This window comes from Vicugna pacos, chromosome 9 (genome assembly GCF_048564905.1).
Source record: "Vicugna pacos chromosome 9, VicPac4, whole genome shotgun sequence".
Taxonomy (NCBI): Eukaryota; Metazoa; Chordata; class Mammalia; order Artiodactyla; family Camelidae; genus Vicugna; species Vicugna pacos.
The window spans coordinates 44,935,350-44,954,577 of record NC_132995.1 but is presented as its reverse complement, the minus strand read 5'-3'; the positions used below and the strand labels follow the sequence as shown (position 1 = coordinate 44,954,577).

At 36.0% G+C, this 19,228-nt stretch overlaps 1 protein-coding gene across 1 annotated transcript in view; it reads right to left on the bottom strand.

Annotated features, from left to right (window-relative positions):
• Window positions 1-19,228, bottom strand: part of HYDIN (HYDIN axonemal central pair apparatus protein) — a 478,970-nt gene that overhangs the window by 294,000 nt on the left and 165,742 nt on the right. Inside the window, exon 9 of the mRNA XM_072967685.1 lies at window positions 578-735. Within this exon, the coding sequence (XP_072823786.1) occupies window positions 578-712 (135 nt within the window). The 5' untranslated portion in view covers window positions 713-735. The remainder of the gene's footprint in view (window positions 1-577; window positions 736-19,228) is intronic.

The window sequence follows — 19,228 nt, the reverse complement described above, 5'->3', positions numbered from 1 at the left end:
AATACACTTTAACACTCTAAATTGTTATTGATATTTTCTACAGCAAGTAGTTTATAATTCAATTCTCACCAAATCAGAATAATTCATTAAAAATATTAATATTTGCTATCTTAAAGGATATTCTAAAATCACACATTTCCCCTAGATATGATATAGTCATTATTTTAATGCTCTATGCTCTACAATTATACAAAGATAACTCTTGCCAATCAACAGATAATTGATTATTTATGTTACACCTATGAAATTCTGATAATTGACTGTTTTTGAACTGCATAAATGATAGTATCTTAGGGTTCAAGCTAATATTTAGAAAACCTTAATAATTTGCTTGCATAGTCTTATTTCAACTGGTTAACTCAAGCAATTTCAAGCCTCTACTTTGACATATGTGACTGCAAAAGCTTCTCAGGCTTTAAAAGGTGCCTTTGCTCTGCAGCAAGCTACTAGATTAACTAAATTGATATTATCAGCCAATAATTCTTTGTTTGATATTCTGAGAATGCCAAGTAGCAACTGTCATTCTCCTGAAAAGACTGCAGTAAGTATTTTACTCTGAAATTCTCTGATACATTACCATTCTATTTACTTCTTCTTCTGTAACCACCTTTGGACTCAGGGGTGGCAAAATCTTGCTTTGGAATCCTTTAAGCATTCTTACTAAATCCATCTGAACAGCCCCCGTGGACTCCCCAAGTCTTCTAGTTGTCATTTTTAGTTATTTCCTTTGTTAACCTATGAGTGAAAAAAAAATATTAGAACAAATACAGTTAATTCCTGAATACAGGTTACTTTTTAAAAAGCTTTTTCAAATACAAGAAGGTTTAGAAAATACTGATCTTCAAAAATACATCAAATGCTTGAAACAAATGCCTTAACTAAAGGAATCTATTCCATTAGCCAGTCTAGATTTAGCCTTATCCCCAAGTCTAGGACCCGTTTTAGACAAACCAAGTGATTTTGGACTAAGCTCATGGAAGACTTCAAAACACAAGATGTTCCTACATCTTGATCTTGGCACTTTAAGCCTCCCCAGATAAACAAATAAAAACTGCTCAATAAATACACTTCATCGTTGCTTATTTGACAATTGTCTCTGATGACACCCTTCAAACAGAGTAAATATAAGGCTTCAGGCCTTCACAGCTGGGCAGAAAATTGAAAAATGCAGCATGAGATGATATGGGGGAAAAGTTTCTGAAAAATTTTTGAAGTTGATAGTCATAAATAAGGCATTTAACAGCAGCCTAATTCCTCCAAATCAAAGAAATATGTCACTTCCCCTTTGCATATCTTTCTTATACTTCTAGCAGGACACTTGCAACTATGGGGGTCCATTTATGACTAAGTAGGGATTTCCATTTTAAGTAATAGCAGGCTAGGTTGTTCAACCCTGTACAAAAAAATAAAAACACTTGAAACAATGTTAAATAAAAAACTTTAAAATCATGAAAAATTCACAGGATGGTAAGGTACCACCAGACCAAAATGGAAGGGAAACCTGTGCATAAAGGAAAATAGATCTGAATGAAAATGAATAAGGTACACTGAAATGAAGCAGTAAAACACCCAAAGAAATCAATATGAGATCTTAAAAAAGGAAAAAAGATCACAGAAAAAAAAATGACTGAAATGGAAGACAAAGAAGTTCTAACATGCTATAATTAGAGCACATAAAGAAGAAAAATAAAGTACTGGAGGGGAACTAATATTTAAAATTATAATCTAAGAAAATTTTTCAGAAAAAAAAAAACATAATCAAGAGGGACCAGTAGGTATCCAAGAAAAGTGACCCAAAACGATCAACTCTGAGTCACATCTTAGAAGAACTATTAGACTTAAAGGATTTTTAAAATTCCTAGTAGCCACCAAGGAAAAGTTGAGTTAATGTACAAGGGCAAAAGATTTAGATGTCATTGGACTTTCTAAAAGCAACCTATGAAATGGGAAAACAGAAGAGCAACATTTTCTAAAAACTTTAAAAAGCATGAGCCAAGATTTTATAAACAGCCAAGCTCTCCTTTAATCATCAGTGCTGCAGAAAAGGAGTTTTGAACATGCAAAAGCCCAGAGAATATTATAAACATATTCCCTTCCTGAAGAATATACTAGAGGACGGGCTTCATCCAACCAAAATGTAACTGGGGAACTTCAGCAAAAATACTGTGGATGAGCATTTCATATATTTAATTACAGAGCTAAGATTAAAATGAAATTGAGGACATGAGGAAAAAACAGAACTTAAATGTTATATTTTCTGAAAAAGTGGAAAGAATGAAATTTTAAATGAAAAGAAATAAAAAAGAAAGAAGGCTGAAAAGTGGAATAAGATTATTAACAACTGTGTGTTAGGTAGGTGTCAAACTGTTTAACCAGACGGAATAAAGAAAGATTAAGGGGAAATGGTGGACAGCCCTCATGGTAGCAGTCAATGATATCTGTTTCCAACCATTCATGTGTTTATATAATCCTCTCCTCTTGAGTATGAGCTGTAGTTAGGTATTCTAACAAATATAATACAGCACAAATGATGGATGTCACCACTGAGGTTAGCTATAGAGAGACTTGGTTCCATCTTGGGCACTGTCTGGCTCTCTCTTGGATCAGTTGCCACATTGTAGGGACACTCAGGAAACCTAGAGAGAGGCTCATGTGGTGGGGAACCAAGGCCTGCCAGCAATGACATGAGTGAGCTTGGCAGTGGATCTTCTGAGGCCTGCCAACAACCATGTGAATGAAGGCAGAGTTGCCAGCCCCAGTTGAGCCTTGAAATGACTGTAGTCTGGGCCAACAGCTTGACTGGAGATGCATGAGAGACCCTAAGTAGGAGGTACCAGCTAAGCCTTACCTAGATTCCTAACCTACAGAAACTGAGAAAGCAGATATTCATTGTTTTAAACTATTAATTTGGGGATAATTTGTTATACAGCAATAGATAAAAATATAGGCACTATAAAGGGTTTTTATACAAAGAGAACTGCTGAATATAAAGATAAACCTTCCAAAATACTAAAAGAAATTTTAGAAAAAGCAAATAAGACATACTAAATATAGAAAGACAGACAATAAATCATATACAATACATATAATTTTTACAATATAAAATAATATAGTAAGTATGCGGTCACAAACATGGTGAAATAGGTAGTTGTCAACCTCAGTCTCCTGCACAGAAAGACCAATCAGCAATTGTCCATAGACAAGACACCTTTGTGAGAATCCCAAAACCTGGGATGAGACTGAAGTATCCCCTAGGATCAAAGAGACATTAAAAAAACTGAAAAACATTTTGTTACGTAAAATAAGCCAGTCACAAAAAAACACATATTGTATGAGTTCATTCACATGAAGTGTCCAGTGGTTGCTTAGGGCTAGGAGGAATGAAGGAATGCAGAGGGGGTGGGGGTGAAAACTAAAAGGTATGGGATTTCCTTTTCAGATGATGAAAATGTTTTTAAAATTGGACAGAGGTGCTGGATGGCAGAGTAGATAGACTCACAGCTCACTTTCTTTCACAAATACACCAAGAATTCTATCTACAAACTCATTGAATCACACAGAGCACCTACTGAACTCTGGCAGACTATGTCTCACTTCGAAATACAGGAGAATTCTCACAAAATCCAGTAAGAGAAAAAAAAAGAAAAAAGAAAGAAAAAAGAAAAAGATCAATGTGGGACTGGTCCTGCAGGAAAGGATTGGCAAAGGAAGAAAGGCTGAGGGTGCTCAGACACCCCTTCTCCAACCAGGAGGTCAGTAAGGACAGAAGCAGAGCTTCTGAGGCTCAGAGGAGGAAGTGGCAGCTGCTTGGCAGACAGAACTAAGATAAACTTGCACAGAGGGTCCCTGCGATCTCAATCAGCAAGAACAAGCTGGGACTGGCTGCTGGAGATTGGTGAGAAGCCTGGGGAGAGGGCTGGGGCCCACTGCACAGAGGCAGCCTCAGGGGACTGGAGGGTGGTGTGAGCTCTGGCTGGGGGTGTGTGTGGAACAGAACTGCTTGGGATCCCCGTAAAAAAGAACCACTGCTGGTGTGCATGGTGGGGAGGGGCACAACATAGCCACACCATAGCCCATCTCTACTTGGCTCCATTGTTGATGTGTTCTCATGAGAAGAGAGGTGGGCCTCTGCTGCGCAGAGGCAGGGCTAAAAGCTTAATCCATACTCAGCAGCCCTGCAACTTCATAGGTGGGACGGAGATTTGTTTACAGCTCCAGGCAGAGAGCTCTCTCTGGACCCTTTGTGGACCTGTACCTCTGGGACAAATAGGCAGTGAGCAGAGTTCTGGCACACAGCGGAGGTGAGCATGGTCATTTACAACAGATTGGCATATCGTACTGTACACAGAAAGGGGTCTGGGGTCTGCGCTTACCCTGTGGTGCACCGCAGATTCAGGTGTGTGACTGCACGCTCACTATAGCGGGTCCTAGCGCCTGACATTGGTGGATCTACACTAGTAGTTCCTGGGGCCCAGAACCTGTGGGACACCAGAATAGGTGGCCAACATTCCCACAGCTAAGGTGGGGACAAAGGCAGCATCAACAAAGAGTACTTTTTAAGTCCACATAATATGTGACAACACCACAAAGGGCACTTCCCAGTGGACATCTCCTGCGGAGGTATACTCAGCAACTCTTCTTCCCATCTGAAGCACTCCAATCCTGCCTACCACACACCACAGCTCAGAAAAGGGTCTAGAATCCTCTATTCCAGCAAAAGGGAAGCAGACCTGGCCCCTGTCAAGGCTGTGACAACCACAGAACAAAAAAGGAGGTCCTGCTCAACAACAACAATCAGGGCAGGCTCTGATCACCACAACACCAACCATTCCCCCAATAAAAGGGATAACAGCCAACACATATGGAAGAAAGATGTGGCAACCATCCATTCTAAGACCAGCCCTTGCAACAAAACTATTAGACGCAAACAGTCTACACAGAAATGCTCCCACGTTAAATAAAAACAAACAAACAAAAAATAAAACAGCCCTTCAAGACCACAATAGATAACCGATACTCCTAAATCCATACAGCCAGAGAAATATAAGTAAAATGAAGAAGCAGAGGAACCACTCCCAATTAAAAGAACAAGAGACGTCCCCTGAAAGAACAAACAATGAGATAGACCTCGACAGTCTACCAGATCATGACTTCAAAAAGGGTGGGGATAAAAGCACTGAAGGAAATAAGAGAGACTATGAATAGAGAGAGAATACTATAAAAAGGAAATAGAAACTATAAAGAGGAGCTAATTAAAAACAGAAAACTCAATGGCTGAGATAAGAGCCAAGCTAAAGGCAGACAACAGCAGACAGATAATGCAGAGGAATGAATAAGTGACTTAGAAGACAGGATACCAGAAGTCACCCAGTCAGAACAGCAGACAGAAAAGCAAGTAAAAACCAATGAAAGCAATAAAAAGGACCTATGGGAAAATATACAGCATAACAACCTACACATAATAGGGGTCCCAGAAGGAAAAGAAAAAGGGGATTGAAAAGGTATTTGAAGAAATCATGACTGAAAACTTTCCAAACCTAAAGAAGGAAACAGCTATCTAAGTACAGGAAGCACAGAGGGTCCCAAACAAGAACCCAAACAGACCTACACCAATACATATTATAATTAAGATAGCCAAAGTTAATGATAAAGAAATGATTCTAAAGACAGCAAAAGAAAAACAAGGAGTTAGTTACAAGGGAACCCCCATAAGGCTTTCAGCTGACTTCTCTACACAAACACTGCTGGTCAGAAGCGAGTGGCGAGATTTATTCAAAGTCCTCAATGAGAAAAAGCTGCAACCTATGATACTCTATCCAGTAAGACTATCCTTTAAAGTAGAAGGAGAGATAAAGAATTTCACAGACAAGCAAAAACTAAAAGAATTTAGCAATACTACACCTATCCTAAAAGGAATACTGAAAGATCTACTCTAAATAGATAAGAAGCAGGAAGATAAAGAAATGAGAAAACCGTAATTGGAAATGCGAAAAATGCAACGAGTTGCAAGAGAATAAACATGAAGATGTGAAAAAACTTTAAAAGGACATCAAAATCATAAAAGGTAGGAGAGGGGAGTAAGAAAATATAGATTTCTCTCCCTCTCTTTTCTTTTTTTTTTTTCCTTTATTCTTTTTAGGATGTGTTTGAGCCTACACGACTACAAGACTAAAGCAAACAAATACAGTAATGAGTTAACATACTTGAAAAACAGGGTAACCACAAATCAAAAGCATACAACAGAGTCACAAAAACCAAAAAGAAACCAAGCTAATACAAAAGAAATTTATCAAACCAGAAAAATATCATATATCATTTATATGTGGAATCTAAAAAAAAAAAAGACAAACTTATTTATAAAACAGAAACAGACCCAGACATAGAAAACAAACTCATGGTTACAAGGAGGGGAAGAAGGTGGGAAGGGATAAACTGGGAGTTCCTGATTTGCAGATACTAATATATACAAAATAAATAAACAACAAACTCATACTGTATAGCAGAGGAAAATATATTGAATATCTTGTAGTAACTTATGGTGAAAAAGAATATGTTCATGTATGACTGAAGCATTATGCTGTATACCAGAAATTGATACAACATTGTAAACTGACTATATACTTCAGTAAAAAGATATATTTAAAAAATTGACTGTGGTGATGATTGCACACGTTTGTGAATATACTAAAAACTGTTCGATTGTACATACACTTTAAATGGGTGAATTATATGGTGAACTGAATGTGAATTATATCTCAGTAAAGTTGCTAAAAATATATTTTAAAACATTTGAAAAAATTAATTCTTAGAAATTGAAAACTGAAAAAAATGAACTTTGCCATATATCAAGTTTGTGCCATAACCATAAAGAGAAAACAATTATTCCAACAGATCTTAAAACAGTTTTTGACTATATATCTTTAATGGATAGCAGTCTTACTATTGGTTATAATATTAGTAATAATATTATAAAACAGGTAGCTACCTCAATATTGTTAGGAATCAAGCATTTCAGCATTTAAAAAAGTACAGAACAAAAAAACGTTTTTTAACATTTTTTTATTGAGTTATAGTCATTTTACAATGTTGTGTCAAATTCCAGTGTAGAGCACAACTTTCAGTTATACGTGAACACACATATATTCATTGTCACATTTTTTTCGCTGTGAGCTACCACAAGATCTTGTATATATTTCCCTGTGCTATACAGAATAATCTTGTTTATCTATTCTGCATATGCCTGTCAGTATCTACAAATCTTGAAATCCCAGTCTATCCCTTCCCATCCCCCGCCCCCTTGGCAACCACAAGTTTGCAGTCTATTTCTGAGTCTGTTTCTGTTTTGTATTTGTTTTTTTTTTTAAAGATTCCACATATGAGCAATCTCATATGGTATTTTTCTTTCTCTTTCTGGCTTATTTCACTTAGAATGACATTCTCCAGGGACATCCATGTTGCTGCAAATGGCATTATGTTGTCATTTTTATGGCTGAATAGTATTCCATTGTATAAATATACCACTGCTTCTTTATCCAGTCAGCTGTTGATGGACATTTAGGCTGTTTCCATGTCTTGGCTATTGTAAATAGTGCTGCTATGAACATTGGAGTGCAGGTGTCTTTCTGAAGTAGGGTTCCTTCTGGATGTATGCCCAGGAGTGGGATTCCTGGGTCATATGGTAAGTCTATTCCTAGTCTTTTGAGGAATCTCCATACTGTTTTCCACAGTGGCTGCACCAAACTGCATTCCCAACAGCAGTGTAAGAGGGTTCCCTTTTCTCCACAGCGTCTAAAGCATTTGTTATTTGTGGACTTTTGAAATGTTTTTACATTAAGAAACCTTATAATCTTAAATTTAAATTGAAAATATTAGTGTGTCTCATGACTATTTTCCTTTTTTAAAATAATCTGCCTACTGAAAGAGCCCAGAAGCAACAAAAGCTCAGTAAGCAATGACAGTCCAGGGATATACTGTGGTCTTTAAACACCATTTACCACTAAAAGAAACCATAGCTCCTTGGAGAAATGGGTAATTCAAGTTCTGGGGTGTCAAATGTGTAAGATGAACTTGGAACATTCTATTATACCTTAAAACAAGGATGTTATCAAAGGCAATTGGGGTTGTGTCTAAGGGACCCAGAACAACTTGAAGGAGTTCCCATTCATCAAAGATAGGACAATTTAGGCATCAAAAAAAAAGTATGCAATGGATAAGTCTTTGAAATTCTAACTTAAAAGATACTAAAAAATTCATTGGTCACCTCTGGAATTTGCTAGGGCAGCAGAACTAATTATTTGGAAATAATAACAGAGAAAAATCAACCATTTATCCTTCACCTTTTTTGTACCAATTAAATTGCAAGTTAGCCAAATAGTTGATGACGGAAAATTATCTCTCACAGAAGAACTCCAGCTAATAAATGCAGAAGAAATGACAAATATAATCACCATTTACAGCCTCTAATGAAAGGAAGGATCATCAACGCTAAAACCATTAGGAAAGATGTTGCTGAAGAAGTTTATAATGGCTCAATCAGACTAGCAACACCTGAGCCCTCTAAATCAATCCTAACACTAAAGGAGTGAAAACCAGACGATTTACGTGCCTCCTGATGTGATGCAGTACCCAGCATGACCTGTGTAGAACTATTAATAAAAATCTAAACCTAAATCTAATTAAGCCTCTAGACCTACCAGCTAGGTTGCAGGAGATACAGGAAATGGAGGACATGTGTATTCTGTAGGAATCCAATTAAGTGAAATCTAGAATCTGGGAAATGTTCTAAGAAATAACATAGTTCACTCAACTAATAAATAGTGCATGTGTACAAACGTGTGTACAAAAGAGAGAATAGTTATGAATTAAGAGAATCACTTAACTATAATCATATAGCTAGGTTGCTAGTAAAAGAATGGAAGAGGTATAGCATGCGAATGTTACTCAAAAGAATGCATGAGTGGTTATATCAGATAAAGCTGACTTCCAATCAAAGAACATGATCAGGAAAAAAGAGGGACATTATGATATGTAAAAGGGTGAGTCCACCAAAAAGACATAGCAATCATAATTGTGAAGGCACCAAACAACTTTCAAAATATGTGACTGGAATCAAGCTTCAAAATATATAATGCAAAAACTGATAAACATTATACAAATCCACAGCTGTAGTTGGAGACTTCAACATCCCTTTCTCAACAATTGATATAAGCACTAAACAGAAAATTAGCAAGATACAGAGGAACTCAACAACACAACCAATAGGATTTAATCAATATTTATGGAACAGTGTACCCAATAACAGCAGAATGCATGTGCTTTTCATATGTCCAAGGAACATATACTAACATAGACCATATTCTAGGCCACTAAATAAAATTCAACAAAATTAAAAGAATTAGAATCATACAGAAGGTGCTAGTTACCACGATGAAATCAAATTAGAAACCCATAACAGAAAGATAACAGGATAATCTCCAAACACTTGGAAACTAAACACACTTCTAAATAATACATAAATCAAAAGGGAAATCCAAAACTACATTGAATTGAATAAAAATTAAAATACAACATTTCAAAATTTGGAGGAGGTAGCTAAAACAGTGTTGAAATTTGTAATACTAAATATTTAAGATTAGAAAACAGTAAAAGTCAAATCTGTCATCTAAGCTCCTACTCCAGAAAGAGAGCAAACAAAATGAAAGCAGACAGAAGGAAATAATACAGATAAGAGCAGAAATCCATAAAATTAAAAACAGAAGAGCAACAGAGAAAATTAAAGATCTGGTTCTTTGGAGAAATCAGTAATATTGATAAATCTCTAGTGAAGAAAGAAGATAAAATTTACCAATATTAGGAATTTAACAGGAGAGAACAAACCATACAGACATCAAAAGGATAATAAGGAAACACTATAAACAGCTCCACACTCATAAATTTGACAACTTAGATGAATTGCTTTAATTCCTCAAAGAACACATACTACCACAACTTAATGTAAAATAGATAATTTGAATAACTCTATTAAGGAAATTGAATTCATAATTTTAGAACTAAAAAAAAAGAAATCTCCAGGTCTAGATGGTTTCACTGAAGAATAGCAAACATTTAAATAAAAATTAATATCAGTAATACCAGTCTTTTTCAGAAAATAGAAGAAAAGAGAACAATTTATGATTCATTTCATAAAACCTAAGACAAAACCAGATGAAGAAAGCACAAAAAAACCCTAAAAACCAATATCCCTCATGAATAAATGAAAAAATATTTAATAAAATATTACCAGATCTTAACAAGTTATTTAGAAATATGTAAAAAATAATCATATACCATGACCAAATAAGTTAATACTGGGGATGTAAGGCTAGTTCAATATTCAAATATCAATCAATGTAATCCATCATATTAGCAGACTAAAAAAGAAACATCATATGATCATATCAATTTATGTAGAAAAAGCATCTGACAAAATTCAATGTCACTCATGATAAAAACTCCCAGAAAACTGGGAATATAGTGGAACATAATAAAGAAAACATACAAAAATCTTACAGCTAAACATCATACTTAATGGCAAAAGGCTGAATGCTTTTCCCCTAAGACTAGGAATAAGACAAGGGTGCCCACTCTCAGCATGGCTCTTAGACATAGTACTGGAAATTCTAGTCAGTGCTATAAAAAGAAAAGGCATATAGAGGAGAAAACAAGAGATAAAACTGTCCCTAAATGCAGACAGCATAATATCTACTTAGATATTCCTAAAGAATCTACAGCAAACCTCCTAGAAAAAACAAATGAGTACAGCACAGTTACAAGATATAAGATAAACATATAAATATTTTCTTATTTCTATATGCTAGCAATGAAGATGTGGGAACCAAAATTTTAAATATGATACCATTTATAATTGTCATCTCTTCAAAAAAGAAGTAGGTGTAAATTGAACAAAACTATACAGGACTTATATGCTAAAAATGACGAAGTGTTGATTAAAAAAATCAGAGTATCTAATTAAAAGGAGATCTGGATTCCTGGATTGGAAGACTCAACATAGCAAAGTTGTCAGTTCTCTTCAAATTAATACACAAGTTTAACGTAATTCTTATCAAATACCAGCAAAGGTATTTTTAAGACAAAGATAAGTCTATTTTAAAATTAATATGGAAGGGTACCAGCCGTAGAATAGCTAAAACAATCTTACAAAGAAGAAGAAAGTGAGAAGAATTACTCTAACCATTTCAAGGCTTATTATTTAGCTATAGTAATCAAGACTACGCGATATTAGCAGACAGATAAGACATGGATCAATGGAATAGAACATAGAGAATTCAGAATAGACCTACAAAAATATTCCAAACTGATTTTTGACAAAGGTACAAAAGCAATTCAATGGAAGAGAAATAGCTTTAAACAAATGGTTCTGGAGACACTGGGGCTTTATAGGCAAAAAATAATCCTCAACCTGAATCTTACACCCCATACAAAAATTAATTCAAAATGGGTCATAGATTTAAAAGTAAAATATAAAACTATAAAACTTTTAGGAAAAAATAGGAGAAATTTTTCTAGACCTAGGGTTTGGTAAAGGGTTCTTAGACATGATACTGAAATCATAATTCAGAAAAGAAAAAATTCAATACAGACGACTTAATCAAAATTTAAAACTTGTGCACCTGGAAGTTCCTTTAAGAGGATGAAAAAACTAGAAACTAGAAGAAAATACCTGTAAACTTCATGTCTGACGGAAGATTCATATCTAGAGTATATATATATATATTTTTTTTTTAAAAAAATACTCAAAACCAACAGCAAAAAGAAAAAAAAATCTGTATTAGTTTCTTCTTTCTGCTACTACAAATTACCACAAACTTGTGGCTTGAAACAACACAAATTTAGTATCTTAAAATTGGAAGTTAGAAGTCTAACAAAGGTCTCACTGGACTAAAATCAAGGTTTCTACAGGGCTGGTGGCTCTAGGGAGACTCAGTTTCTTTGCCTTATGGACTCCTTCCTTTGTCTTCAAAGCCAACCATGGCAGGTTGAGTCTTTCCCACGTAACACCACTCTGACCTCCTCTTCTGCCTCTCCCTTACACCTTGAAGGAACCCTGTTACTACATTAGAGCCACCCAGATAATCCAGGATAATCTCCCTTTTTCAGTCACCTGATTCACAATGTTAATTCCATCTGCAACCTTAATTCTCCCTTCCTGTATAATTAACATATTCACAGTTTTGAGAGATTAAGACATACTTGTGGGAGAAGTGACATTATTCTGCCTAACAATCCAATTAGAAAATGGATAAGGGACATGGTGTCATTTCACTGAAGAAGATATAATATACCAATAGCAAAAAGCATATGAAAAGATGTTCATCATCACTGGCCATCAAGGAACCACAAATTAATACCATGATGAAATAATACCACAGACCTATCAAAACAGCTAAAATAAAGTTATGTAAGATGAACAAATTCTAGCAATCTGCTATAATACATAGTGTCTATAGTTAACAATATGATACTGTGCCCTTAGAACAGTGTCAAGAGAGGGTAAAGCTCATGTTAAGTGTGGGACACAAGGAAACTTTTGGAAATGCTGGTTATGTTTATTACCTTGACTGTTGTGATGGTTATCACATATATATGCATATGTCCAAACTCATCAAATTGTATACATTAAACATGTGTGGGTTTTTTTAAACCAATTATAGCTCAATAAAGATTTTAAAGGATACATCATAGAATTCCTAATCTCTTAAGCATATGGATCAAAACAGTAGCAGTAACTTCAAATTTTTCTGTTAGTATAATCAGACTGCTAATTGAACAAAAATGTCTAGCAAGCAATTCTTGAAACTAGTAATAAATGAGTTGTCATAACAACTTTGTGAAACTTTATTATTTACTCAGAGATAAGATTTACATTGAGACACTTTGAAATGGGCTCTATATGGATATCTATTACGATGTTCCAGGAACTTAAAAAAAAAAATTGTGACAATACCAAATTCTGGTAAGGACGCAGAGAAACTGATTCTCTTATTGCTGATAGGAAAATAGTTTCACAGTTTCTTGGAAAAGTAAACATACACTTATCCTATGACTCAATGATTATATTCCTGGGCATTTACCCCAGGAAAAATTTATGTCCACACAAAAATCCATGTGTGATTATTCATAACAACATTAACAACCAAAATGTCCCTCCATAGGTGAATGGTGAAACTAACTGTGGTAATCATCCATCATGGAATATTACTCAGCAATAAAAGAAAACAAACTATCATATTCAAAAGCTTGGATGGATCTCAGGGACAGAAAAGTGAAAAAAGATAATCTTCATAGGTCACATACTATGTGATTCCATTTATATAATACTCTTAGATGAAAAAATTATAGAGAAGAACAAATCAGTGGTTGCCAGGCGTTAGTGATGGTGAATGGAGGGTAGGGGAAATGACCATAAAAAAAGATGTTTGTGGTGACAGGGTAGACTCAGTGAAATAAAATGACAAGCAAAATCTTGAGGCTTATACAATTGGAGTAAATAAGAGAAAATATGCAAATAGCAAGTTTTTCACTTCTTATAAGCTATTCAATTCTAGTGTTCAATTTCTAGCACTATCACTGGATCTAATAAAGGAATTTCCTATCTTGATTGTGGTGGAAGTTATACAAATCTACACGTGCAATAAGTTGACAGAGAACTATACACATATATTGTACCAATGACAGATTTCTGGTTTTGATGTTATACTATAGTTATACGAGACGTAACCACTGAGGGAAATAGGAGAGTACATGAGGTCTCTCTACTTTCTTCACAACTTCCTGTGAATGTGTAATTATTTCAAAATAATTTTTTTTAGTTTTTCAAGGAAAAGAAAGACTGGCAAAACTCATTACTGATCAAGATATTGTGAAGATGGGCATGCTTAGACACTACAGGTAAAATATAAATCAGCAACTTCATTTTGGCAATTTTTAAAAACTGTGCATATCCTTTGATGCTAGGGGACTTATCCCAACTATGAAAAGATGTATTCATAAGCTATGCTGTAGCTTAAATTGACCATTCTATTTCAACATAACAGAAATAGAATGTCTTCCTTTTATCAAACCAAAATACAAAGCAGTTATCTGATTACCAGGTATTTTTAATTAAAACCCACTTATTTCCATAACTGATTTCTTAAGAACTTTTAAAGTCTTGGCCATTTTCCTTTTCTGATTACAAGCACTGTGTTACAATTCCAATCCATAGTATTCAGATCATATTTTTACAGCTCTGTATCTACAACGGTTAAGGTATGTTTTCTAAAAATCTGCTTGCACTGATCCTTCTGACTGCAGTGTCCTTTGTCTCTGCACAGATCACTTTCTGATTCAAATGGCATTTTCTTATCAAAGCAATTTGTAATCCTACCAGCAGAAGTGACTGTCCAGTCTCTTTGATCTTCCAGTACCTTATATTTTCCCTTTTTATAGCATCTAAAACTTTCTACTTTCCAATCTTAGTACACTACAAGTTCCTTGAGATAGACTGTGATGCATAATACCTTGAATATAATGGATCCTTGTGAATTTTTAATGAACCACCAACAGTAAATTAAATAAGAGTCAATATTCAAGCGTGTCATTAAAAATGAGGATCACCTAGCCCACTGCTGCAATATCTAACACTGAATTCATGCAAACAGGCCAAATGCATTCATGTCCCTGGAGTGCCTTGAGTCATGTAACTCACGGGTTAGCTTAACACCATGCTTTTAAAGACCTCCCTCAAGTCAAAATATGGTAAAAGGGGCCATGAACCAAATGTTTTAACTAACGAGGTCAGGATAACAATGATTTCACTAGGGCATTTACTATCCCATCTAGACATATCTCCAAATCTTCAGTTTCCATCTAGAATAAAATTTTATTTTTTAAAATTAACTTCACAAGCTTAGGCATTATTTTTTAGTTAAACAGCCTTTATATTTCTTTCTACCCTCTGTTCCCCTGTACAGGCTGCACACAGCACACAAACATCCTCCTTTTTCTTCCTTGTCCTCTGTTTCTCATCATCTTGGTTTTCACTGTCATTTCCTCAAGCCAGCAGTCTGAGAATCATCCTCAACTCTCCTGCTCCCTCACCCCCACACCATCAGTCATTAGGTCCTGTCTTGTTGGCCCCTTGAACTCTCTTATCTACATCCCCAAGATCTTATATTTTTTCCAGGACCACAATAGCCTTCCAACTGAGCCGCCTGCTTCCAGTCTTTTGATTCTTACAAACAAAATCTTTAAAATATACAAATTTTATCCTTTATTCTCCCTGATCCCCACTCCCTGTAAGTGCACAATTTCCCTGCCTAGTGCCTATCTTCTTTGCAGACTCACCCATGCTACTCCATGTGGGTTATGCCATGCCCTTTTTTTACTCACTTCCCTGCCGTCATCTCTTGTCTATCCACCTTCTCCCACTCACCTGCTGAGGATTCTGCCATCTGTCCCTGCCCTCCCTTCCTTCCCAACTCCTGCCATCACCCTGGATGAACGCAGAAATCCAGAAAGCTGGAAACCCATTCAGAACACTCTCACTGCCATTATACTTCAATCTGCATTCCCATGGATGCCCTTCCAGACCTGATCATCACCAGATACTGCTCTATTTCTGAATAAAATCTTTAGGTTACATATCCCACTCTCTGGAATTTCCAGTCTTGCCAGCACAGCCACTTTTCTAAACGGAAAAAATGGTGGATTGGGGGGAGAGGGAAATGTGGAGGAATTAGTCGATGGGTACAAAGGTTCAAGTATACAAAATGAGTTAGTCCCAAAGATTTCCTCAATGGCATAGGGCCAACAGTTAATAATAATGTATTATATACCTAAAATTTAACTGAGAGGGCAAGTGTTAAGTGTTCTTATCTCTCTCACACACACACATAAATAATAATAATAATAGTAATAAATAAGAGGGCTAGAGGAAACTTTTGGAGGTGATGGGTAGGTTTATAGCATAGATTGTGGTGATGGTTTCATGGGTGTATACTTATCTCCAAACTTATCAAGCTGTATACACTAATTACGTACAGCCTTTTGTATATTAAAAAAAAAATTTAGGAAAAAAAAGAAAGAAAAGCCTCTCAATCCATACAAAAGTCATAATAGGCAAAAAAAATTTTGAACAATAATTAAAATCACTTTGGATGATGAATGAATGGATGAATGAATGAATGAATAAATAAATAAATAAATACAAATACTCTCAAAGATTAAATGTACAACAAGGAATTATTATAGCCAAGATATATTCAAAGAAAAACAATTCAGAACAATATGTACAATTCATATTCAATCCATTTCTGAAACAACACTAAGAGAACTATATGGAAAAACATAGCAGAGTATATACTAAACTATTAATGATACACTTAAAATAATAAACACTAAAAATTATAACAAATTATTAGAATTACAAGTGACTTCCACTTCCTAAGTGGATTTGGATTTCTAAAGTGTTTGAACCTTTTACAAAAAGCATGATATACTACTTTTTAAGTTTAAAAATAAGAACAGTTAAACACCGGTGGTGGGTGGAGAAGGTACCCTCTCTCCATATGATCAATCTCTCTTCCTAGTACTCCCAGTAAACCTGGTTGCAGCCTTCTCAGCCCTTTCGTCTCCCAGCCTCTCTTTGGCTCTCTCAACCCTCTCACATCTTCACTCTTCCCTCTGCAGCCTAGACCTTACAGTTGATCCTGTCCCCCAGTCTCGTAGCAATATTGTCAATGTCCTGATTTCCAGTCTTGCCAACACAGCCACTTTTCTAAAGGGAAAAAATATGGTCATGTCATATTTAAATCCTTTAGTCCAGAATATTCTGTAAGATTCTCAGTTGGACATTCATCCCAGGTACCTGCCTTTCTTGCACGTCATGATCAACTCGCAGTACACAAAGTCTTGAGGGTTCATGTACTTCCAGACTAGTACATAACAGCTGCAGTGCCTTTCTTTCCCCCTTCCTCTCCTCTTCCCAGCTAACTCCCATTTGTCTTTCTAGACTCAGAGGTCACCTCTTTCAGAAAGCCTTCTCTGCTCCCCAAGGCTGCCCCTTCACAGGTCCTGATGCTACCCCATCATGGTTTTTTATTCATCTCCCTCTACCATGAGGTTGTAAGGTCCTTGAGCACAGGAATTTTGCCTTTCCTATCACTGAATTCCCAATATCCAGTACAGTGCCTCATACATGTTTATTTAATAAATGTGTTAAAATAATTAATTCATGAAAATGACTTTCCAGACCCCAAATGCACCAGGCCTTTTCAAACTTCTATACCTTTATACAGATTCATCTTTCTTCTCACATCCCTATCCCTGTCTGCCTTGCAAACTTCTATTCATTCTACAAAGCTTATATCAAGGGTCCCCAGAAGTAAGGCTTTCCCTAATGCACTCAAAGAGTACCAATCACTTTGTCTTTTGTATATGCCTCTATTATTGAATGTAATACACTGTGTTGCAATTTTTTACTTACAAGCCTGTCTGTACCTCCAGAATGTAGCTTCTTTTTTTAAAAACTTTTTAAATTGAGTTATAGTCATTTTACAATGTTGTGTCAAATTCCAGTGTAGAGCACAACTTTTCAGTTACACATGAACATACATACATTGTCACACTTTTTTCGCTGTGAGCTACCACAAGATCTTGTATATACTTCCCTGTGCTATACAGTATAATCTTGTTTATTTATTCTACATATACCTGTCAGTATCTACAAATTTTGAAATCCCAGTCTATCCCTTCCCACCCCCTTCCCTTTGGCAACCACAAGTTTGTATTCTGTCTGAGTCTGTTTCTGTTTTGTATTTATGTTCTTTTTTCTTTAAGTTTCCACATATAAGCGATCTCATGTGGTATTTTTCTTTCTTTTTCTGGCCTACTTCACTTAGAATGACATTCTCCAGGAGCATCCATGTTGCTGCAAATGGCATTATGTTGTCATTTTTATGGCTGAGTAGTATTCCATTGTATAAATATACCACTGCTTCTTTATCCAGTCAGCTGTTGATGGACATTTAGGCTGTTTCCATGTCTTGGCTATTATAAATAGTGCTGCTATGAACATTGGGGTGCAGGTGTCTTTCTGAAGTAGGGTTCCTTCTGGATATATGCCCAGGAGCAAGATTCCTGGGTCATATGGTAAGTCTATTCCTAGTCTTTTGAGGAATCTCCATACTGTTTTCCACAGTGGCTGCACCAAACTGCATTCCCACCAGCAGTGTAGGAGGGTTCCCTTTTCTCCACAGCCTCTCCAGGATTTTTCATTTGTGGATTTTTGAATGATGGCCATTCTGACTGGTGTGAGGTGATACCTCATCATAGTTTTGATTTGCATTTCTCTGATAATTAGTGATATTGAGCATTTTTTCATGTGCCTATTGATCATTTGTATTTCTTCCTTGGAGAATTGCTTGTTTAGGTCTTCTGCCCATTTTTGGGTTGGGTTGATTGTTTTTTTCTTATTAAGTCGTATGAGCTGCCTATATATTCTGGAGATCAAGCCTTTGTCGGTTTCATTTACAAAAATTTTCTCCCATTCCATAGGTTGTCATTTTGTTTACTTATGGTCTCCTTTGCTGTGCAGAAGCAGAATGTAGCTTCTTGACGGTAGGGACCATGTGTGATTGGCACATAAAAGGGGCTCAGTTAATATTTGTTGAATTGAACTGAATATTAAATTGCATTCATTAAAAGAGAATTTTCACTAGACAAAAATATTTCTCAAAATAACTATTTACCTCTTGTTCCTTAATTTAAATGTCAACCTCCAGCTCCTAGTGTTTCCACGTAACAGTCTAGCTAAACAAGTGTTCAGTATGTATGAAACAGTATCTTCTTTAGCAAAAAAGAGGAAGAATGTAATCTCAGATAACTCAGGAGAACCTAGCTTGGGGATCTCTGACGAGGATACAGTCAAAGATGGCAGAAAGGGTTGCAGTCATCTGAAGGCCTGTCTAGGGCTAGAAAATCCACTTCCAAGATGGCCCAGTCACACAGCTAGCAAGTTGCTCCTGGCTGTTGGTGGGAGGCCTCAGTTCCTCTCCCATGGGCCTCTCAACAGGGCTACATGAATGTCCGCATGGCATGATGACTGGCAACTTCCAGAGCAAGCAGTCCAAGAGGCCGGGGAGAAGCTGCAATGGCCCAGAAGTCACACACCATCATTTATGCAAGATCT